This window comes from Gadus macrocephalus, chromosome 1 (genome assembly GCF_031168955.1).
Source record: "Gadus macrocephalus chromosome 1, ASM3116895v1".
In the NCBI taxonomy this organism is placed as follows: domain Eukaryota; kingdom Metazoa; phylum Chordata; class Actinopteri; order Gadiformes; family Gadidae; genus Gadus; species Gadus macrocephalus.
The window spans coordinates 1,099,623-1,123,511 of record NC_082382.1 but is presented as its reverse complement, the minus strand read 5'-3'; the positions used below and the strand labels follow the sequence as shown (position 1 = coordinate 1,123,511).

Genomic DNA, 23,889 nt, shown 5'->3' with positions numbered 1-23,889 from the left:
CTCAAAATATGATAGAACTGCATGACACTGCTTACCGTATGAGGCTGCCTCTTTGATGGGACGCACCACATGGGCACCTTTTCTGAAGCGCGGATACCGCACGCAGTACTTCTCCGTCCCGTCACTTCTCCGTGCTGTCTCACGATTGGCATTGTGATTATAATGCAGCGCCGCTAAGAGAAGCCTACAAAATAACACATTTGAGAAAACCTTTCAAACTTGGTGTATGTATGACAAAATACTACAATAGGCATGTTAATAGGTACTATTATTACTATAAAAGGCATAATAATTGGCAGTGTTATTCCATTGGATAGCACTGACCTGCTATACATCCCAAGGTATGAAAACCCTGTGTGCTTGGGCGCGAAGTGCAAGATGAGGGAGTGGTAAGCCTCAAGGGAGAAGGTCTGGTGCTGTGGAGACAGCTGTCGAACATCTTTCAGTAAGGCAGTCCTCATCATTATGTTCTCCAACTTGACTGCTGCCAATGAGCCTGCAAAGACCAAGACAGGTAGGCAGGGAGGCAGACAGACACACAGACGGAAAATGTACAAATAGACAGGAAGATAGATAGACAGACAGAATTCCTTTTTTAAATGGAAACACACATGAAATTGTCCTGCATATGAATTATAGCAAACAGTAAACAGAATGTTATGAGATTGCAAGGGAATGAAAAAATAATTTCATCACATGTCAAAGCATTCAGACAATTACTCAAAGACAGCAAATAAAACAAAACTATGTAGAGCGTGCATAATACCAGTACTGTACCTGGGTCCAGCCACTCTTTGTTGCGCTGATCTCCGTCTAGAGGGCCATGCACAACTGGAGAAGGCAGGGGTGTCATGGTCATGGATGTCCTGGATGTGGTTCACTAAACTTCTCCATTTGGCCTCCATGACCGCTGGGTTGCCATCTGGGGTTGAGGCTGCAGTCCAAGAGAGGTGATTCACTATAGCTGGCCTCCACAACTGTAGTTGGTCACACTCTTTGGATGCTGCATCCAATGCCTTCCCCAGACCTGTTTTAGAACAAATGGTATTAATTGATATGCACTAACAAAAACTGCTTCAAGGTTCCAACAATGGATACATACTTTTGGCAATGTGCCACACGTCAAAATAATGCTGTGTCCCTTCAGGGATCAGCTCCTCTCTCACCCATTTGGCAACCTAGGAGAAAAAAAACACAAACATCCAGCTTCAGTGCAATTCAGATATTTACATTCTATACTGCATTTTTATTGTAAATACCTGGCGATGTCGGTCCGTGATCAGCGTTGCCAAATGCAGGTTGTTTCCCCTCAGCAGGCCAACACTGCGCTTGAGCCCTTCAAGCCCACACCATGAGCTGTTGGGGACCTCTGAGCTCTGCAACATGACATAACAGTGTAAAGGTACGGCCACACCAAACGCGTCACCTGCGTACCATGCGTATAAAATCGGCAATTTTTCCATAGGGAAGCATTGGTGTACGCGCGTATGAGGTGCGTACAGCGTATCATGCGTACCAAGCAACATTTTACTCGCTGTAGGGGCGTATGAGGCGCGTACATATACGCGCGTATATATACGCGCGCACATATACGCGCGTACATATACGCGCGTACATGTACGCGAGGAGTTCAAAAAATTGAACTTTTTATGCTCATACGCGCCGCAATAGCCAATCAGCGTTGAGCTTGACCCGACGTCACTGGCAGAGAGTAGTGAGCTTGGACAGAAGCATACGGCCGACATCTTTCTTTATTCTGTGTGGAAATAGTAACATAGTTACGCCATTAAATGCTTTTATGGAAACATTTCTAGCGAGAAATGAGCATTTTACTTTCATAATGTTCGCTCGGTGAATGTGAAGGATGTTTGGTTTGATAGTTATGACGAAGAGGGAACGCTCCGTTCACTTGCATGGACAGAGTCTCTGGTTACTAAAGCAACCTCAACGTCTTGGCGGACTATATATCTGCTGATCAACACTACGAATGCTGGAAACACACCAGACACACCATGTGAAGTTATTTAACCCGATTATTGTTATTTATATCCGAGATTACTTAATCTAACCCGATCTAAACTCTATCACCCAAACACGGCGACGTTTGGGTTTCCTACCTCGGACTCCAGAGCAGCCATGTCCATGGCAGCCACGGCCGGCAACTTTCTTTATTCTGAGTGGAAATAGTAACATAGTTACGCCATTAAATGCGTTTATGGAAACATTTCTAGCGAGAAATGTGCATTTTACTCTCATAATGTTCGCTCGGTGAATGTGAAGGATGTTTGGTTTGATAGTTATGACGAAGAGTGAACGCTCCGTTCACTTGCATGGACAGAGTCTCTGATTGCTAAGCAACCTCAACGTCTTGGCGGACTATTTCTCTGCTGATCAACACTACGAATGCTGGAAACACACCAGACACACCATGTGAAGTTATTTAACCCGATTATTGTTATTTATATCCGAGATTATTTAATCTAACCCGATCTAAACTCTATCACCCAAACACGGCGACGTTTGGGTTTCCTACCTCGGACTCCAGAGCAGCCATGTCCATGGCAGCCACGGCCGGCAACTTTCTTTATTCTGAGTGGAAATAGTAACATAGTTACGCCATTAAATGCGTTTATGGAAACATTTCTAGCGAGAAATGTGCATTTTACTCTCATAATGTTCGCTCGGTGAATGTGAAGGATGTTTGGTTTGATAGTTATGACGAAGAGTGAACGCTCCTTTCACTTGCATGGACAGAGTCTCTGATTGCTAAGCAACCTCAACGTCTTGGCGGACTATTTCTCTGCTGATCAACACTACGAATGCTGGAAACACACCAGACACACCATGTGAAGTTATTTAACCCGATTATTGTTATTTATATCCGAGATTATTTAATCTAACCCGATCCAAGCTCTATCATCCATCCAAACACGGCGGCGTTTGGGTTTCCTTCCTCGGACTCCTTAATCCTCGGACTCCTTAAATGGTCAGATACGCGCGTATCTGACCATTTTTGACACAAAATGGTCAAGCAACATTTTCGCTGCGTTACGCACGTACATGGTACGCGAGGTACGCGCTTGGTGTGTTCGCACCTTAAGTGTAGAATGCTGGTGGAGTTGAAGGAGGCGTTAATGAACCGAAGCGTTGCTGGTCCAGGCATTATGATACACTACTCTAGTTAGGCAATACACAATAAAGCTCTATGCATGGTTGTACTAGTGGAAAGATGTTATATTAAGATACAATCCTTTTAACAAATTGCAGAGTTCATTTCTTTGCCTAATAACATCAGGTTTACCTGAACAAGCTGAACATCCACCCACTTGTTCACTCTGTCCTCTATCAGAGAGTATGACCCATACTTTGCGCAGTGCCCAGTAGAATCTGACCTGGAATTAATTACAATTTGTGTTTCAAGTTTTTAAAAACATGGTCTGTAAAGACAATCCACCATGTCCTCTGCAGAAGCCAACTAAAGCCACCCTACATGATAACAAATAACAAAATCAAAACGTGGAACTGGTCTAGCTCTCACACTGGTTTACCTGCAGTCACTGTGGTAGAAATTAATGATTATATTCTATGGTAAACTATGATTATTATTAGGCCTGTATATCTAATGGTAGAAAACATGTAAAGCGTCTTGGATTTTGATCCAGGGCTGGTCACGAGGCCTGGGAGTCTTGGGTCAGAGCAGGGGTTGGGGCGCAAACCCCCAGGAGCAGGAAGCTACTGACACAATGCATGCTGACTCCACTTCCTGGGCCCCAGACTGTCACGGTGACCATCTGTTTAGAAGTATTTGTGTTTGATTATGTGTGGACACCTAAAAAACAAGAAACTGCTGAGGACTGTGCTATTGTGTGTTTAAGAAGAGGCTCGAATCTGTTGACGAGGAGTGACTCTTGAGACCTACTCGGCTGTTATCGTTGTTGTTTTTCTTCACGATGAAGTCTTTTGTCAATTCTTGCTCCGGACCCCTCGATTTCTTTTACACTCTCTCTCTTAAATTAGTCTAAGTGTTTTATATCTCGGTTAATCTTCGACATCACCAGCAAGAACTAGCCCGCCATCCATTGCCCGTAGGTCACTAAAATTCTTGGCTTGATCATTCTGCCAGGCCTGAACGATTACAGGGATGGTGTAGTGGCGCTGATGGCGAAAGAAACTGCTTGCACTGATGCACTGCAGGCCAAACAGGGTCAACATTCTTAGTGTCTGTGTGGCCAAACATCCAGTAAAATGAATGGCCCCACTTAACAGGAGGTTGCAGGTTGGCATGTTCCTGTGGAGCTGGTTTTGCCAGAAACGGTGGTAGCCACATGATGCACAGACCTAGATATGTAAGAAAAGAAAAGAAAAGAAAACAGAGTAATCAACAGTATATCAGGATTCAATATAGAGTAAGTACTTTACATTACTGGTCAAAGGTTTCGTATTTTCAATGAAACACACATGACCAATACAGTATAACACTCAAATATGATGGCATCACAAACCAGCAGACTAAAGCCAGCCTGGTACATACATTGTAAATTAACTGGCAAGACAGTCAGAGCTATCAGATTGTAATTAGATATTCTGATTTTCTAATCAGATGGCCGCGTAAACAAAACTGCATAAACAAAACTGTACCTGCTTGATCTTAACAAAAGTTCCTTCCTGCTGCACGATGCTACTATCCGACCTCTCACAACAGGCCGGACAGATGGCAAAAAGGCCCATCAGCTCCTCTTGGCAAACAATGAATTTGTCAATGCAACTACAACAACAAAAAATGAGGGGGAGGGGGGCGGTGTCATTCAAACTAATGTTACGTATTTTAAGAATCTAAGCTACCCACACATAGACCCAATGAAGCAGGACCAAACATATAAGCCGTAAATACTACACATAGCCACAAGGGGAGCAAGACCTTATTGGAGGCTGCTCCAGCCACAGATAGCAGCACCTTTTAGATATATGAAGAAGCCGAAGCCATTACGGCACCCCGGCCACGCCCACTAGGCCACGCCCACTTGACGGTCTCTACCTGAGCACGCGAGCCGGAGAGCGTCAGAGATTTTCAGCGACACCCGCGGACAGTCACGGGCCTCTGCCCGTGGCTGAAAGTAGCTAGAGTTATTATCTCTCACACGTGTTCAACACGATTCCTAGACTTTCGTTCCATAGCCAGTTACCATGCCGAAACATGCAGACTTTAACAATAAACTGAGTTAAAAGCAATCCCGGATTTTGAACCTTTCCTTGAAGAACTACGTAAGACTAACAAAGCATTGAGCATTCAATATGGTCTATGTTGGTTTTAGATTATCTCACTTGTGGTGGGGGTCACACGTGTAAGGTTGCTCCTCATCAAACAATTCCTCCTCATCCATCAGCTCTTAGGGCACCCACGAAAAGTCACTGATGACAGTGGCATTATCATCATCATCGTCAACTGTCTGTTCAGGACTAGCGAGGGGAGTGGAGGTTTGTGGGCTGAATGAAGTCTGTGTGCCCACGCTAACCATCTTGGGCTTCAGGTTAACCTGCACAGCTGTGGCAGAGGCAGTAAACATCAGGGCTCTCAAGTCTCACGCATTCGGCGTGAGACACACGCAATTCAACCCATGCACACGCCACACGCACACGCTCACACGCCATCAAATTGGTTCCCCGTACCTAGGGTGACCAGACGTCCTCTTTTGCCCAGATATGCCCTCTTTTGCCCAGATATGCCCTCTTTTTGAATTTCAAAACCGTCCGGGATTTTATTAAAGCCTCACACATGTTCACATTCAATTTGCGTTGCGTTCCTCTGGGTCGGTCACAAACTAGTTAGGCTACGCCCTCCCCTACTCAATTCTGTTCACTTTGCATTGGTGGAAATGAGTAGGGGGAGTGGTTAAGTAGAGCCTTCAGATTGGACGGTTTGACTTTAGAGTTACCGTCATGTTTTGCATTTATTTTTTTACCATTGTTTTATGGGGACAAACATTAACACATTTCTCCTACAGGGGATTGATTAACTTCTATCTATTGAACAGAAAGAAACACTTGGTCATACTTTACACACTTTACCACAGCATTGGCCTACTGAATGCCACAGATATATTTTAAGCATATCACTGAACGCCACATAAATATATAATTATGTTTTTGCACGTTTGCAACGTTTAAAAGTTCAGGGAAAAGTATATGCCTCTACTGGTGTTGCTTAAGCCAATAGCCTTTTGAGGCAGTGTTGTTTCTGAATATTAGTGTTAAGGGCCAATAATGCTTACTATCATACATTAGTCACCATGTCTGTGGACACATTTGTGTGCAGTCACATATTAATATAATAGACAAAATCTCACTCTGAACTCAGTTCAAAACTTGAGAGCCCTGAAACATACCCAAACATATGACAATCATGGCAAATCTAAGCAGCTATGTTTTGGTGTAGGCTATGTATTCATTTCATCAATGTGTATGGAAATGTCCTGCTTGCAATGTTTTAGACATAATATCTACCCCTTAAAATACCAAAGATTTACCGTGAGACCATCGGGGGGGCTTCAAATAACATTGTGTCCCAGCGTCAGAAGTGGAGGAGGGCAAGGGCCGATCCCCAGTATCCACACTCTCCACAGTGTCTACACTGGCCACGGTCTCCTGCTGTGAGGCGTCTGTCAACATCTTGCGAAAACAAATATAAAAAGTATAGTATATATAAGTATATAAAAAAGAAATGCAAGGGTGTAGTGGTGAAATAAGAGGTGGGTAAACTTAGATCAGTGATTCACAACCAAGGGTAGTGCATTTACTGTATTGGGAGGTAGCTAAACTCTGAAGTGAGAAGTGGATAAACTCTGTTTCTGAAATTTCAGAGGTGGGTAAACTGCGCTTACTTGCGTTTAGCCTCCACTACAGCCCTGCGGTCACGGTCAAATATATGTGAAAGAGAACCGTAGCAGTCTAGCACTAACACAAAACGCAAACACACTGTTGTGAAAGCCGCTTGATGATGACGATCACTGATCCAAACACTAGCCAGGAAGCTTTCATGACGATATGGACATTTACTTCAGGGCAATTTTGTTTTGGCTCATATTCGTGAATCACGAAACATGCTCTTCTAATGTGCAGAGTTCTTCAATGGAAGTGATCGAATCCAAAGGAATAGCTTTAAAGAGACTTTATTTGTATAAAGTATTTTCGGTATGGTAAACTGATACTCTGAAGCAAAGAGAGATTGAAGATGTATTCTAAACACGTGCTGAGCGACTCCCAGCTGATCAATAGACCTAACCCCTGTCCAAGAGAGCTACCGGAAGTTTCTGAAGTCAAATGTGGGTCTGTAGGCTGTTAGGGTCTGATCAGCGCGGTCCGGAAGTAGTAGGGGGGAGCCGATGTGAGATAACTCTCGGGTTTCTCGCCTGGTCTGTGATGCTGCCTTCTGTGGCTAAAGTATTTATTACAGCCTTCAGTAAGGTCTTGCTCCCCTTGTGGCTATGTATGGTATTTACGGCTTATATGTTTGGTCCTGCATCATTGGGTCTATGTGTGGGTAGCTTAGATTCTTAAAATACGTAACAAATGTCAGACTGATCATGCTTGTAGGGCTGTGTCAAAGGGAACACAGTATGCAAAATACACACAGAGCTAGCTAACGCGCAGCTTGTAATTAGCAGCTATAGCATGATGCTTACCGTGGCAATCTCTCGCTTGCGGCAGACGGTGTCTCTCGACCTCGGGACAGGGCAGGCAGAGTGGTTTGCATGCACAGACGGCACGGCGGTAGGAATTAACTTCACCGTCCTCTTATTCTTCAAACCAAGTGAGACCATCTTGGCATCTCCCCGAGTGGTAATCCTCCTCCTTGAAATGCGCGCTGCATATTCTTGAGTATGCGGTAACAGAGACTGCTGTCAAGTGAGCCGCTATTCGTTCATCCGCGGTTAAGCCAGCTGTCACACAAAATCTTTGTGCGCCTTTACTCTAAACAGCCTTTGGGTGGTATCTCGCAACATTTTCAAAATAAAACCCTTCACCCACGCGTGTAGATATATAGAACACTAGGGGCCGGTTTCGGAGACAAGGTTTAAGCCTAGTCCCAGACTAAAATGCTGTTTGAGCTGGTTTAACTGAAATTCACTTGCACAGACGTAGCTTAAAATAGTCGTGGATTAAGCCTGTTCTGGATTAAACAAAGCCGATTGCAAAATTGAGCATTAGAGCTACTCCAGGACTAAATTGGACTGAATTGAAGCTTAAACTAATCTGCCAAGGAGGCAGGTTTAACTCCCGCTTAGTAGGCTAGGCTACTGTTTGTGAAACTGAGCTTTGGATTGTTTGGGAGCATGGACTATTTGGAATATCTAAATGAGGACCAACATGCACGACAAAGGCCAGCCAGACGAATACTGCTGGATAGGAGTGATCCATTGAATCAGTTTGATGAAATATCTTTTCGAGACCGCTTTCGTATGCACAAGGAAAATGCATTGGAGATAGAGCTTAGATCGGGCCGAAAAATCAAACCCGACCCTATCCGAGCCCGTGCTCATTCGAGCCCGGCCCAGCCCGGTACATTAACTGTCATGATGAGCCCGCGACCGATTTAAACCCGACCATTTCTTAAAGGGGTAGTTCGGAATTTTGGACATATAGCCTGCTATTAAAAACAGTCATACCCACTCCACAGTACCCCCGAGGTAAATCAATTATAACGACAGACCATAAATCTAAATGTCTGTTTATAGAATAATGTTAGAAATAAAACCAACCTTGCATTGCATTGCATTTTGAGGGAATTGCGGGGTCTCAGCAGCAGTGTATATTCCTGTACGTAGGCTACAGCAGCGGCGGACTGATGTTACCTGCCGCTGTCATTGCTACAAACGCAGAGTACAGTGAACGAAGGAATTCTATAAGCGTATTCAATTAACAAGATATGCCCACGTTTGGAGGAGTTAGCGATGCATCTGCTTTTGAAGACGATTATGAGGAATTTGTTGTATCCAACGAACCGTACATGTACGAGCCGGTGTTACGCTTGCCAGTGGAGGAAAACTGCGCATGACACGTTGCCTTTTGCAATTTCGTAGTCTGACTTCTGCAACTTTGTATACATTAAGAATATTATCTACCTATATATAATATTTCGTCTGATTAATAGACAATTTTGCCCGTACCAATTAAGCTAATAGTGATTAAAAAATAAATAAAAAAATAAATAAAAAAAAGCTTGATCACGCCCGGTCCGATCCGACCCGAGGATAGTGGCGGGAAATATTGGACCGACCCGGCCCGCGGGTCGGGTCGGTTCGGTTCGGGCTCGGGTGCGGGCAGAAAATCTAAACTCTAATTGGAGATAATTACTTTGCTTGAGCCTAGACTTTCCTCTCTGTCTCAAAGAGGAAGGCCTGTGTCCAATCAACTGCAAGTTCTGATCACTTTGAGGTTCTTGGCATGTGGAATCTTTCATCGTGAAACTGGTGATTTGTGTGGTGTCAGTGATTTCAGAGGTGGGGGGGACACAAATATTTTTTATAAAACTCTTCAGTTCACTGTGGTTTCTAGTAGTTCTTCTAGTTTTCTGTTGCTACTTTTAAGTTTACTGTTCCCTTTTTTGGTTTGTCTGGTTGTAAAGCATGTAGCAAAACATTATCACCCAATTCTGTGTTTCACCTTGTTAGTCAACTTCACTCCATCTCAGTAGCACCAATTTTACACTTATTTTTGGAATATATGGTAAACAGACCTCATTTACATAGCACTACCCAGTGGTGGGCAGGTCAAACTGGCAGGAATATCACAGGTGGGGAGAAATTGAATAAAATGTCCATAATTCAGTGTAAGTAGTCAAGTGATCAAATTTATTTAAAATGAATGTAACACAGAACCACTGTCATTTTAGGCAGTTATAGTAGTTTCTCGTCTTGTTAAGCCTTACAGGATGATCGTGGCAATTAAGGTGTGAAAGGGTGTATATTTATAATTACACGGTTTGTCTGATAACACTGTATTTGTTATCTCTTTGTTTCTTTCACACAGTGGCGAGGTTAACAGATCCACCAGCCTCAGTTAGTATATTTGCGGCTTCTCAGCTACATGAAGCTTCCAAACACATGTTGTCTTCGGTCATTGGCAATGATGAATTCCTGGCAGTTTCTTCCTGTCCAAGGCATCAATCCTTTCTTGGTGTATGTGACAAACTGCCACATTGTTCAGGCGTTTCTGCTTCATGCAGTTGCGAAGCCAGGTCTTCAACCTCCTCAGTGCACTGAAACTCCTCTCGGCTTCAGCAGACGATGTTGGAACAACCAACAACAGCCTCACAAGGACCTCCACCTGATCAAAAAGACCTCTGACTTCAGGCAGCTTGCTTCTCAGAATGTCTGCAGCTTCTGTGCTTGACATGTAGGTGTTCTTTGACTTAAACATGGCTAACTCCACATCCAATATCCTCCTATTGATCTCTGGATACTGGTCCACAATGGCATCACTTTGCAGACCGGTGTGCGTACTGGTGCTGTTTATAACCTGATGGAGTGACAGCGGGGACGGCCAATCACACAAGGAATGCAGAGCCAATGGAGGAGCTTGTGGGCAGGTCTAAACGAAAGTGTTGGGAAAAATAACCTGATGAGCACATCACATGGCAGGCACATTAATATATAGTCGACTCTTGCTCTAAACCCAACGAACACATAACACAAACATGATAATATAGTCAGGTCAAGGCCAGAGCCGAAGGCCCCATTTCCCAGGCAAATGGTAGACAATGCACCAGTCATCCTCAAGAACGGGAGAGCCACATTAATTTATCACACAGGAGACACCTCGAAGCTCTCCCCCACTAGAAGGAACACATGCAGATACTAGGGGCCTGAGAGCCACATTAAATTATCACACACAAGACACTTCGGGGGGGCACTCCCCCGTTTTAATTTATCACACCGGAGACACGAGGAGCTCTCCCCCGTTAGGAGGCATAGACCAGGGGCCTGGGAGCCAAGGTCCAGCGAAAACACACAGAACCACACACACCTCAAACGCACACACCTCATCGAGAGGAGGATACAGCATAAGACTGTATCACACTGGGACTCTTGACCTTCTTCTGAAGCAGACCTTCCACGGAGGCGAAGCTCCGGACGAACCATCAGCGCTGATTAGGGACTTAGACATATTCGATCTCTCACGCTTTATGACTCTGTATAACCGTTGCCACTTTACTTAATAAATCCAAGGTCCTCGTGCCGACAGACTTTATTACCTCTCCGTCTCATTTTATCTGGTCCAGTAACTAGACAGACCGTTTTTCCCCTCAAAAGCAAACTGGCTTCAGCTCGAGCGGCCGTTTCCGCTTGGTCCTAGTGCCTGACGAGTCTCTGTTTACCATAGCGTAACATGGTTTCCGGACGGTGAAAACTGCAGGGGACCAGAACGGCCTTTTGAAAAAGTGCAGGGGACATGTCCCCTGTGTCCCCCCCCCAAATTACGTCCGTGGGTCAGAGTAACTATTTATTCACACCACATCTAAATCCCACAACAGCTGAGCAGCAAAGGTACAACAGAGCTCATATCCGTACTAGAGGGATGATCGAGCGTATGTTTGGAGTATGGAAAACTCGATTCCAGTGCTTACGAAATACGCTTCGTTTCAAGCCAAGAAGATGCTGCAAAGTGATCATTGCTACAGCTGTGCTGCACAACTACCTGAAGCAGCATGGCTGTCCTGATCTGCCAATGGAAGATCAGGATGATGCAGATGTGCCCATGGTGGCAGAGGCAGCCAATGACCAGCGAGGACTTGCACACAGAGCTGCTTTCACAGTGCAGCACTTCAGCATTTAAATATTGAATGTATTCATTATGGTATAGTTTTGCTTGCATACTGTTTCTGTACAAAATTACAATAATGTAGCAAAATTAAACGAGTGAACCAATGCTGGTTAAAATGTAGTTTGTGATGATTAATACTCACTCACACTCACATGCCAAATGACAATACATTTATTTTTATTTTTCACAATTCCTCATATTCACCATGGCTACTGGTATGCAGAATTCTCTTTTGGAACATAGCCCTCTCTCCCAATTTCAAATCCAGTTCAACCTCTAGAATTCTCATTTTCATTTTATGTTCTTCTTTTAAATATTAAATTTTACGCTCATGAAATTCTCTGGCTAACTTTTCATGCATAGTTATCTTTTTTGGTCTCTGTTGGATGGTAGCAGCTTCAACTCCCAGGGGTGCCATAGCAGATGTGGAGGGTTCAGGCTCGTTGTGAACTGGCTCTTGATTGGTTTCCTCTGGAAAAAAACACCACTGTTACAAACTCAAATCAACTAATATGGTCCTGTAACCAATTTACTTCCTAAGGTATATTTACCATTTGTGCTCAGTTCTCCATGTTCACTGTCCAAATGGTCATTGTCTGGAATACCATCCAGAGGTTGCTGGTGCTCTATTATACCAGACAGCAAGTCACCCAATTCATCACATGTGTCCTTTATTGGTGGTCCACCACCTGTAATAAATCGCTCTCTTCTGCTTGCTGCATTCTCTTTTTTTAATCCCAGTTTAATGTTCTTCCATAGAACCTATGAAGGCAGATATCATTCATTAGTTTTCTTTTTTGATGTCACAAAAATAGTAATATGGGAAATCTGAAATACTGGTACTGATAAGGCATAATAAAAATAAGTTTGTCTTCTGATAATTTAGGTCATGGTGGAGAAATGATTTTATTTTATATTTCTTTCCCCCTCACGTATAGGTATGGATTTTCCTTTGTGCAACATATCTTACTCTACCACCATGTTTCACATGCATATGCCCCTTTAAAATAGGTTACTACCCTTTTAAACAGGATATTCATTCAATGTGAATGCTACAAGCAGCAGGAGTATTGTATTTGGGTAGGCCATAAATAAGCAGGGTATAGGCAACAGGAAACAAACACATATTTTTGTGCCTAATAATGAAGATTAACTCACCTGCAGTTGTTGTACTGTTCTTGTGGTGACATCTTCATTTGCATTGAATGCATTGCCAATTGCAGTCCAAGCACTTCTTTTCTTCTGTTCAATAGCAGCAGTATGGATTTTGCTTTCAATGACTGGATGGTTCGATACAATTAGTTTTAGTAGTGTTTTTTCATGCTCACTATAATTTTTGGAGCGAATTCTCTTTGCCTCTGCCATTGTGTTGTCTCAAAATTCACTGCAACAATGGTGTTTCATACTCCATTTCAGGTTTTCATGAGCACAATTGGACCAACAGCCTGTGCTTCCACTTAGTCTAATGAGGCTTGAACCAAGTGTTCTCATTAAGCTTACTCCAGGACTCCATAGTCTCAGACTAACTAAGCCAAATTTATGCCATGTTCATGCAAGCCACTTAAATAGCCAGGATTAACTAGTCTGATTTAGGCCTACTCCAGTCTTGATTTAAGCCTTGTCTCCGAAACCGGGCCTAGATGTCTTACGGCGGCGTCTAGAACGTCCGCACTTGCTGCCATCTTGCCAGTCAGCTGCTCACCCATAACATTGTGTTGGTAGTGGTACATTTACTTTTTAAATGACCATAACTTGCTACATTTTCAACCGGTTTACAAACGGTTTGGTTTCTTACAAACGTTATTAACGTGGTTATAATATTGTACCTATTTTAGAACATTATTAAATTTTTTTAGAATCTAACATAATTATTCATCAGTATCTAGTAGGGATGGGCAAAATGATTATTTTCCGGGAACTAGTTCTTTCAGTTCGGTTCACTATAACGATTCGTTTGTTTGATTCGTTGGTTTTGATTCGTTCGTTACGTCAGATTACGTCATTTGGTGTCTTCATTATTCAGGCATTACAGAACTTTCATGGTCATAAATAAAAAATACGAACTGCAGTTTTATTTCTTCCCAATCCCAGCAAAGACTCCTGGGATTGGGAAATGCGTTTATCCAATAGCAGATGGAGGGCAAGTCTATTTTCGAAAAAATGTAGGGGGATATATGAGTGGCCCCCCACGTTGAATGGTATGACCCAAGATACGTCAGACAGAGAAAGCGCACATATTCGACGGTACCGCCTTGTCATTTGTTTACCCAGGTGCCATTGCAACACCATTGCTACCTCTCATTGGCTGAATCTGTGAGAACGTTGTAGACTCAATCAATATAAGTCACGGGGATACAAAGCTCTGTTCGTTTGCATATTTTTTGGTTTATGTTAAAAAAAAAGAATCAAAGAACCAGTTCTTCTTGTTTTGGGGAACCAGTTCTTGTCGTTCACGTTCGGGATTCGTTCGTTGGGAACGAATCGGTCGCGACCGACTCATCCCTAGTATCTAGTATACAGTGCCGTAACTACATCTCTGACGTTTAGAACAAAACAAACCGTTTGAAAATGTAGCAAGGTGGTTATGGTTACTTAAAAAGTACATGTACCACTGCCAACACAGTGTTATGGGTGAGCAGCTGACTGTGGCAAGTTGGCCGCCAGTGCGGACGTTCGACACCATTGGCCAGCAGAATATGCATATGTACGTTTTTCAAATTACATTTTCTCTCAATCTATACAGTAAAATCACATGGTTCCTTGTGTACAAGTAGTCAGCACACCGGTTAATATGGTCATATCAACCAGTGCCTGAACTTACGTGAAATTCGGTCTATAGCCCACTTCAAAATGCTGACATAATGCAATATTGCAAAGGCGAGAATATGCATGTGTACGTTTTTCAAATGACATTTTCTCTAAATCTATACAGTAAAATCACATAGCTCCTTGTGTACAAGTAGTCAGAACACCAGTTAATATGGTCATATCAGTCAGTGCCTGAACTTATGTGAAATTCAGTCTATAGCCCACTTCAAAGTGCTGACATAATGCAATATTGCAAAGGCAAGAATATGCATGTGTACGTTTTTCTAATGAAAATTTCTCAAAATCTATACAGTAAAATCACATAGTTCCTTGTGTACAAGTAGTCAGCTCACCGGTTAATATGGTCATATCAGTCGGTGCCTTGCACACAGCACTAAGGCCAACACAGCAGCGAAGAGAAGGAGAGGAGACATGCTGGCTGGGGCTCATGGGATGTGGTGCAAGTTGCAGCAGCGGAACGAGAGAAATGTAAAGGTAATATAAAGGTCATGGAGCACTTGTAGGACAGGTAACAGGTAAAATATTTATTTGCACAGCACATACAGCCATTGCTTTTGCTTCAGCTCTTGAAGTGTCCTGGGGTCCATGGTTAAACAGACGGCATGGAACCACCGGTCACATTTATCACACTGGATCTGTTGAATTAAAAAATGAATTCATGATTTATTCATGCACATGATTTTGTCAGTTGGTAGCAACACTTAAGTTTAACTGGTATATCACAAGCGTCGGTGAAGTTACTTAAGAAAAGTAGTGCATTACATATAACTCATGGAGGAATAAGTGCTGTTATCCATTGGGGTAATATTATTACAGTAACTTAGTAAGTTGCTACCAACACTGTATGTCACATCACGATTCCACATTGAACTGCTGCTCACAACAACTCACCCAGTCTGTGTTGGCAGGTGCTTCTCCAGGGGGCCTGTCAGCTCCACACATTGAACATGTCTCTTCATCAAAGACTGAAAGAAAGTGTATTTGCATAATACATTTAATCTGAATTCATGTGGAGTGCCTTTAAGTTATTCATTATTTAAGTTATTGTACCTGATGGCTCAAGGACTTGGAGACCCATATTCCTCCTAGATTCTCCCATGGCTTTCCTGGTGGTTTCAAATTGCATTTGGGGCAACTGAGGGAAGTCTAGTTATTGAAAATTGTCTTCCTCTTTTAAACGATAACTAAAGCATATGTCAACTCATGCATGACGGGGAGGGTTTACAGAAATCTTGCATGTGTGCAGAAACACCTAAATGGAACCTTATTTCTACCACTGCAAACATGAAAGAAACATTATGTTTCCACTATACATAGTTCAACTTACTTCGACAACAATAACGCCACAACTGCAACCATCCTTTTGCACTGGGTGGGGCATTTCCACTGAACATCAACCCAGTCCGTTTTCCCATGGGATGTTCTCCTCATCTTGAAGTATTCCCTGAAGAAACGTGATGTTGTGATAATTTCTTTAGGTACTACCAAAACATTGTTCATTCACAGATACATTTTAGCAAAGTTTGTATTCACTTATAAGGCATATGGACAGATCTTCAAACATACCACTGATTACTGAGGTCATACAATAAGAAACAGCTGCCATTGTTGAATGTGAACATGACTGACTTCAAATGTTTAGAATTCTAGCTTGAATATTTACTGTATTTTCGTGGCGGCATGCACAGAGTCCTCAAGCTCAGAGGATGCTGGTGATGGATCCAATTGGAAGACTGTGCCAGACTTTGCATGAATGTACTGTGAAAGAAGAGAGGGTATACTGTAATTAATACTTTATTTCACGATGTGATAACAAACATCTTACTGAGTGAAAATTAAGAAGGCAACAAACCAGCATGTTCCAATGATTCCCATTCACATGGATGAATGACAACATCGCTTCATAGTTTTCAAAGTTTACCTACAGCATGAAAAAACAATGTTTGATGATGATTTAATGAACATGTAAGTCAATTGTTTACCTATGAGTATCATGATGTCTATCTTGGGTACCATATTTGATAGAAATGTTGGCATGGAGAAGAAAGCTTTCAGACAGTGAAAATACATAGTGCTTCCTTATGAAGAGGACTTGAAGATTCTCATCCCAGCTATTTCATGAACGACTGTATAGTAGGGATGGGCATTCGATTAAATTGCCTTAGTTGATCGTCGGGAGAATTAACGATCAATTAATCGATAATTGTTAATAATTTTATATTACAATTAACTATTTATATGCTATATTCAAAATGCAATGGAAATTGATTGTTCATTCTCCTGCGTTTATGGACACTTCCTGTCCGATTCGAAGTGGAACAACAGCTCAATCGGAACAGAATTCCATGTGGAATAGAAGAGTTGGTGTAGTCCGCTTTATTACACGGGTCTTCTCAATGCCAAATAAAAAAACGTCCTTTTGATCGATAACAATATAAATTGATCGACACATTTCTTAACGATCAATGATCGATCATCGATTAATTATGCCCATCCCTAATAGTAAGTATTCCCATCACACAACATACCATCACATGCACAAACAGACACTGAACATATTACCTTAGGTAGGCTTTGACGGCGTACTGTGGCCCTGTCCCCAGACAAAATCACACCTGCCGTGTAATGGTCCATCAGGTAGATGGTGTCTACCACATTGTGTGTGTAGGCACTGAGATGCATCAATCCATGAATTATCTGATGAACACAACATAATGTTTGATTAACATTAACAGACAGCATCACCACATGAAAGCAAACCACTTTTTTGGCCATTGAAACTAATAACGTCATTCTGGCATATATACAGTATTTGGCCTATTATGAGCGCACCACTCACTCAGAGTAGCAGCTGTACAGCAACCAACAACTTTCCTTTTATTACTTATAACAACTATTCACTAGTTCGCCCGTCAGTATGATTGCTATTGCTAAGCGTGTAAGCAGTGCAGACAAGCAGTGAGAGGAAGAGGTTTAAAGATGCCTACCTCTCCTGTCAACCACAGGTGTGGCCGTAGTGAACGCAGCTCTGAGTGGTGTACATAGATGCTCCGACCCTTAATTTTAGATGGCAGTACCGCAACAACCACCTCTGTCGACCTCTTTCTCCACAGTAAGGTTAACTGAAAGTCAGGATTAACATTTAATCAATGCTGCAATTAAGGTCTATGATCCATGGTGTAAGTCTATGATTTGAAATGAGAGCTGCTATAAAAAATAAGCAATTATATTGCATCCTCATTTTCTTCTGCCTAGGGTTAGGGTTAGAGGAAAAATCAAAGTGAAGGTGCAAAAAAATAGATAGTCTGTCTGTCTGTGTGCGCGCTAGTAAGCTCTGTCTTGTTCATTACCTTCCATGCCATTGTACTAATCCTCACCTGTTGGTCGTGCAGGTCAGATGAGGACGGGTGGCTTTCACCTGGACTATCAGCATTCAACTGAACACTTGCATGTTCAGGTGAAGACAGGTGAAGGACGTTCACAGGGCAGAGGGGTGAGGATGGGCGGCTTTCAGATGGGCAGTCAGCAGTGCTCAAAGGTTCAGCATTCTAAGATTTAGTGTACAGAACACAACAATGAAAAAACTCTAAGGGAAATATTCCTTTCCTTAAATTTTACACTACTCTGTGATTCCGACATGCCTGTATTTATTTCAAAAATATATGGGCATACTGAGTCAAAAGACAATTGTTGTTATCCTTAGGAGGGATGCTCACTAATGTTTTCAATGACTTTTTAATTTACCTTTGTTGTCTGAAAGGTAAATGCCTTCTTCCTTGGTGCCGCGTACACTGCCCGTTTCCTTTGGCTTCTGTGTTTCCATTTCTCAGTTTCCACCTGATGTCTCTACAAAACCAATCAAAGATTTGAATGGCCGGTTTCACAGAATTAACCTTTAGAATTTGCACACACATTGTCTACACATAAATACATGCATACAAGGATTTTGTGTTCATTCATGTGAAATATACACATACTTCATATGCTTTATATACAAACATCTACAGTGGTATGATGAGTCCATAAAAACTGCCTCTTCCAGAGAGTTAGTTAGTAAGTGAGCGTGAGTGAGTCAGAGACTGAGTGTATCCATACGTTTTTAAGTAGAAATAGCATATCACCTTCTGCTTCCTCCTTTTCTTCAGTGAGTCAGCATATTCCCTTAGCAGGGCATTGGTGCTGACTTTATGCATGGCCACAAAATCGTCCATCCTCTTGAAGCGCCTGCTCTGGAGCCTGACTTTCTTCAAGTCCCACTGGCTCTTCTCCATGATCCCTTGGGTCCTGTTGTCCTGTGTGTAGTTCTGGATTGACACATAGAAATTGTGCCCAATTGAAACATTTTGGTCAATAATTAGTATGTTCGCCCCTTTCATCAAATCAATGCACCCACACTAAATGAGGACTAGGAATAAATTAAGAAGAGGGGTGTGGGGGGGGGCTTTCTCTGCTTTCCACCCTTTCGGGAACAGACACACAATCGTTGGTGTGACATTTTTAAGGACACACTGGCTCACCCAAAGCAGTGGGCAGCCACAGTGCAGCTCAAAGGGAGCACACAGTGGTTGTGCTTGTGGCATGTTCAATAATATTACAGTATTTCATAAGGAATATGCCTATATGAGCAACATCATGACATTTTTATGAACTTTGATCTGATATTATACCTGTTTAGCTGTACTTGCTGCTTTCTCAAATTTCTTCGACAGCTGCAAATAACTGGCCCTTTCCCGTGGCGTCCCAGGTCACCTGAGGATAGGGTAGGTGGGAAAGAAATGAATTTATGGGACAATAACCCCAATTTATGCATTGGAATTTATGTAGAGGACACCACAAAGCTAGAATAAAAGGTTGAGGACTTTAATTGGGAACAGGCTGTGTTTACTCCAGACTAACCCAGGAGGAGGCCAGTCCACAAAGGAGCTTGAGGGAGGAGATTCTGCAGTAGAGTGGGAATAATGCTTGGGCATCGATACAGATTTGGGTCACCATCTCTGTCCATTTGCACATTTCTTTTTTTGAAAATGCAGAAGAAATGGCGATGGCACCAATTCACTCTGTTATAAAAAGGAAAAATTGATATTAGGATAACTTTGGCAAATTCACACATCACCTCCAATTAATTAATTTGGATATGATAAGCAAACAATTTTTACTGATACCATGTTTACACAACATGTGTTATAATGGACTTGTTGTTGTTACATGACCTAATGCAAAATTCGTAACAGTTAGTTCAAGTGTTGTTTTTGGTTTCTCTTAGACCCTCTACCTTAATGTAATCTGAGTGACCTCATCGGTTGCTTAAATGCTCTGCACCTCCCAATACCCAACTTAGGAAAGACACAAAGGTGCTGCTGCCATCCATTTACATATCCCAAATTCTTCCTCCTCTCTCCAAAGGTGCCGCCATTCATGCACATACCCCAAATTCTTACACATTTTGAAAATGTTTTTCAAAACATTCACTGCACTGCAAGGGCTGGAGAAGATGACAGCTGCGCTAATGAAGACATCATCAAGCTCATGCATGGTTCGGGCTTGAGTCATTGTCCCGATCACATGCATGGCTAGATGGTAATGTTTGCTAGCACTGTAAAGAAAAGCGTGTGCAATTAGTATTACAAAGAATACACTATCACAATACAACAGAATAAATGATCAATTTCACTGTTACTCACTGCTTCTTGCAGAGACTCTTCACATTCTTCATAATGTGGCTTAGGCATCTATGAAGAATGGGGAGTTCAGCACAATCTGCCTGTCCCTCTCCAGTCACAATCCCATAATACCTAGGAGAGGAGTAAAACACAGAGCTTGATTGCACCCGTATCCCTCTACATTTTTTGCACATTTAAATTTAAAGTTTTTATATATATATATATATATATATTTGTTTTGTGAATCTGTCTTTATGGCTGTGTGAATACTGAAAATTGCCTCTGGGGATGAATAAAGTATGTATAGTATAATTTAATACCTCTTAGCTCTGGGAGGGATATCCCACAAAAATTCATGGAGAGTGACTGGAGAAGGACTGATAGCCATCACACATGACCATCACTGGCCTTCTTCGCACTGCCTGCCCATGCTGCCTCACAGCATCAGTCAGGAAGGCTGCAATGAAATGGGAGACTGATGCTGTCGTTTGGTCAGTTGTGACAAATGTAGCCACAGGGAGGGGGGAAGACCCTTTATGTGGGTGTCTCACCACTATCTCATATATATAATATGGTTTAGGGTCTCCCATTGACCTGTGGACCACACTGCCAGTGGCATCAATGTAAACAATGTCGTGTTTACACTGGTCAAAGTAAACATTGATGGTCTTTGCAGACCAGAGCATCACAGCCTTCGGCTTCTGGGAGATCTGCTGTACTACAGCAGACTCAGTCCCCCGCTCCTCCTCCGCCATCATTTTTAAGCAAAGCATGTCGTCTTCATGCAGGCGATTGTGTCCTCTCTTCTCAGAAGACAGAGTCTTCAAAACCCCTGCTGTTGGGACTCCATCCCTGACTCGTAAATGTCCTCACCAAGCCCCTGGAGTTTCTCAAGAAACAAGCTCCTAGGGAGCTTGTTTTTGAGTGCCTCCGCCAGGACCTCCCTTTCGCTGGCACTACCAGGCCTGCGTACCAGCTGCCTCCTGCTGTGCCTCACAAATTCCCCTGAGAAGGTCAAATTGGCCCTCAGGGAGTCATCGTCAATGGTGAGCTCAACCTGGAGAGGGCAATCTTCGAAGGCACAATACGCGGAAGCCTTGAACAGGGCCCCACGCCTCCTTGATCCCACTGTCTTCACAGCATGCCGCTTGAAGGCAAAGCTGCAGTACGGGTTGACCTCCTTGATGCCCTTTGACATCACCGCAGTCCAGTCGAGGCTGGAGAACTGCCGCTTCACCTGGGTCTTCCTCAATGATTTCCAGTCTTCTTTGGAAACAAAAAAGAAGGCAGGACACTGAGGCAAAGAATCAACAAAATATTTGTACGGGCTGAAGGCGGCGGAGGATGCTGGTGACATTGCGCAAGTGGTGTTGCAGGAGTGAGGCGAGGGTGCAGGAGACGCTGCAGAGCCATCAGACGGGCTGGTGTGGCCGGAGGGTGCAGGAGACCCTGCAGAGCCATCAGAAGGGCTGGTGTGGCCGGAGGGTGCAGGAGACCCTGCAGAGCCATCAGAAGGGCTGGTGTGGCCGGAGGGTGCAGGAGACGCTGCAGAGCAATCAGAGGGGCTGGTGTGGCCGGAGGGTGCAGGAGACCCTGCAGAGCCATCAGAGGGGCTGGTGTGGCCGGAGGGTGCAGGAGACGCTGCAGAGCCATCAGAAGGGCTGGTGTGGCCGGAGGTGGTCACCTCAGGTGTGGTCATCACCTCAGGTGTGGTCATCTGGGGCTGAACATAAGAATAACAGCATAAAAAAAATCATATCTTGTTCTGAAATGAATAATTGGTTACAGTAATCTCCATGACTCCCATTTGCCTGTGTTTGTCTGGTAGCCCAGGGCCTCTTGATCAAACAGAACGAGTGAATGTTTGAGCAAACTGATTTCTTTCTGTCAAAGACCCCAAGGGGTCACATGGAGCAGAAGGGGCACAGGGAAACAGCCATATTTGTATACACTGCTGGGTCATCAGTGAGCAATTGTTGATGGACAGTACTGTATGCACTGCAAATAAAATAAGTGATAGAAAACATTTGCAGCAATGTTATGTAGGAATGCTGACACGTCATGACGCGTCAAAACATAATCAATGTAATTTTTTAATGCTAGACTGATATGGGAGAGAGGGTAGCTGTCTACACAGCATTGCTGCTTTACTCCCAAATATTTAGCTTGAAGATATACAATTTTATGTCTGTATGACCATCTAAGTTCCCATTAAAGTTTTCCATTAAACTATACCTTTTTATGCATTTCGTATGTATGCTTCAGTCACGTTTTATTTCCTCTGGATAGTGGAATTCCCAGGTGCATGCACGCCACTGCCCAAAATTCCTCACTCTGGGCATACTCAGCGGAGTGCATAAGCTGGTCAATGGCCTTTACTATAAATGTGGCTGTTTTGGTCGTTTTCCGAGACTGGAATAGAAATGAATAGCATTTGTTATCTTAAATTTGAAACATTTCACCTATATTAAATTGCAATACTGTCTACTATAAGACATTTATTTCATCATTATGTCTGGATGTGGAACTGTATTAAAACTTACCTTTCCAAAGGTGGAGAAGTGAAAGACTCTAGTTAAAAAGAAAAAAGAAAATATGCATAACTTTGACTACTGCTTTATGCACCAGTTTTACTGTCAGTGTGAGCACCAAATAGACCACTGGAGGCCCCTTGTGTTCATCATCATCATCATCATCATCATCATCGTCATCGTCATCATCAATAATATCTCGAATAAATATAGCAATTTAAAAATATTTATTTAATACTGAACACTTTCTAACATTCCAGCAGACCTTATAGCAATAATATAAGAAAAATATAACTTTAAATAAATGAGTAAAACATTTTTTTATTATTATTTGTGGAAGAGGGAGAGACGTCGGAGAACCCGACGCAGTCGATTCATAATATTGTAATGACCACGGAAGAAGCAGTGAATGATGTAGGCCAGGGGTGCCCAACCAGTCGATCGCGGTCTACCAGTAGACCGCCGACAGATCCCAAGTCGACTGCGAGGGGTGAAGAAAAAAAAAAAAAAAAGTTTAATAATATATCCTAATAAATACATGATTATCATCACTTTCTTTGTCTTTTTTCCCCTGCATAATAGTAATCAACCATACTGTAAATGTGATGCATGAATCACATCTCAGACAATTTCACTTAGTTTTATAAAAAAAATAAGAATAAAGACGATTCGATCAACCGCAACAAAGCTTTTGTGACTTCCTCAAAGAGGCTCCATGCGAAGGAGACATGACCGCATTCATAACAGACAAAAGTCAAATAAATATCGATCAACTTGATTGCTGCCATGTTTTATTCATAAGCGCACTTGTGTTTACAAGCGTAAACGCAGTATTAAAAAGCGGAATCGGAAGCGCTTCCACACTAGCAAGTCGTTCCAAAGTCCGAACGTGAGCGTGTGCATGGGTTGAATTGCGTGCGTCTCACGGAGAGCCCTGCGCAATGTTCAGCTGTCAGAAATGTGTTAGAATGACTTGTATTCCTCATAGCTCTCAGGCTGTGAGGAAATCAGCAGCCCGCGATCGCAGCTCCTTTGATGTGAACGCGCAC

At 42.8% G+C, this 23,889-nt stretch overlaps 3 protein-coding genes and 1 long non-coding RNA gene across 4 annotated transcripts; all 4 read right to left on the bottom strand.

Moving 5' to 3' along the window:
* Positions 1 to 716: 716 nt before the first annotated feature.
* Positions 717 to 6,661, bottom strand: LOC132459978 (uncharacterized). The gene is made up of 7 exons (XM_060054910.1): positions 6,525 to 6,661; positions 5,323 to 5,542; positions 4,639 to 4,765; positions 4,066 to 4,338; positions 1,260 to 1,376; positions 1,103 to 1,178; positions 717 to 1,027 (listed from the first exon to the last, which is right to left on the bottom strand). The coding sequence occupies exons 2-7, from the start codon at positions 5,379 to 5,381 to the stop codon at positions 717 to 719; spliced, it is 963 nt and encodes a 320-aa protein (XP_059910893.1). The 5' UTR covers positions 5,382 to 5,542; positions 6,525 to 6,661.
* Positions 6,662 to 14,404: 7,743 nt separating this feature from the next.
* On the bottom strand, positions 14,405 to 15,797 carry LOC132464894 (uncharacterized). Its single transcript, XR_009527389.1, has 3 exons — positions 15,700 to 15,797; positions 15,541 to 15,614; positions 14,405 to 15,284 (listed from the first exon to the last, which is right to left on the bottom strand). It is a non-coding gene; the product is annotated as an uncharacterized LOC132464894 (long non-coding RNA).
* A 5-nt stretch (positions 15,798 to 15,802) lies between these two features.
* On the bottom strand, positions 15,803 to 19,003 carry LOC132464884 (uncharacterized). Its single transcript, XM_060061530.1, has 8 exons — positions 18,771 to 19,003; positions 18,394 to 18,495; positions 18,027 to 18,197; positions 17,637 to 17,771; positions 17,212 to 17,346; positions 16,502 to 16,570; positions 16,313 to 16,407; positions 15,803 to 16,093 (listed from the first exon to the last, which is right to left on the bottom strand). Exons 1-8 carry the CDS (start codon positions 18,918 to 18,920, stop codon positions 15,973 to 15,975), a joined length of 978 nt encoding a protein of 325 aa, XP_059917513.1. The 5' UTR covers positions 18,921 to 19,003; the 3' UTR covers positions 15,803 to 15,972.
* Positions 19,004 to 20,115: 1,112 nt separating this feature from the next.
* Positions 20,116 to 22,217, bottom strand: LOC132464242 (mucin-1-like). Its single transcript, XM_060060532.1, has 2 exons — positions 20,331 to 22,217; positions 20,116 to 20,242 (listed from the first exon to the last, which is right to left on the bottom strand). Exon 1 carries the CDS (start codon positions 22,024 to 22,026, stop codon positions 21,133 to 21,135), a length of 894 nt encoding a protein of 297 aa, XP_059916515.1. The 5' UTR covers positions 22,027 to 22,217; the 3' UTR covers positions 20,116 to 20,242; positions 20,331 to 21,132.
* Positions 22,218 to 23,889: the final 1,672 nt, after the last annotated feature.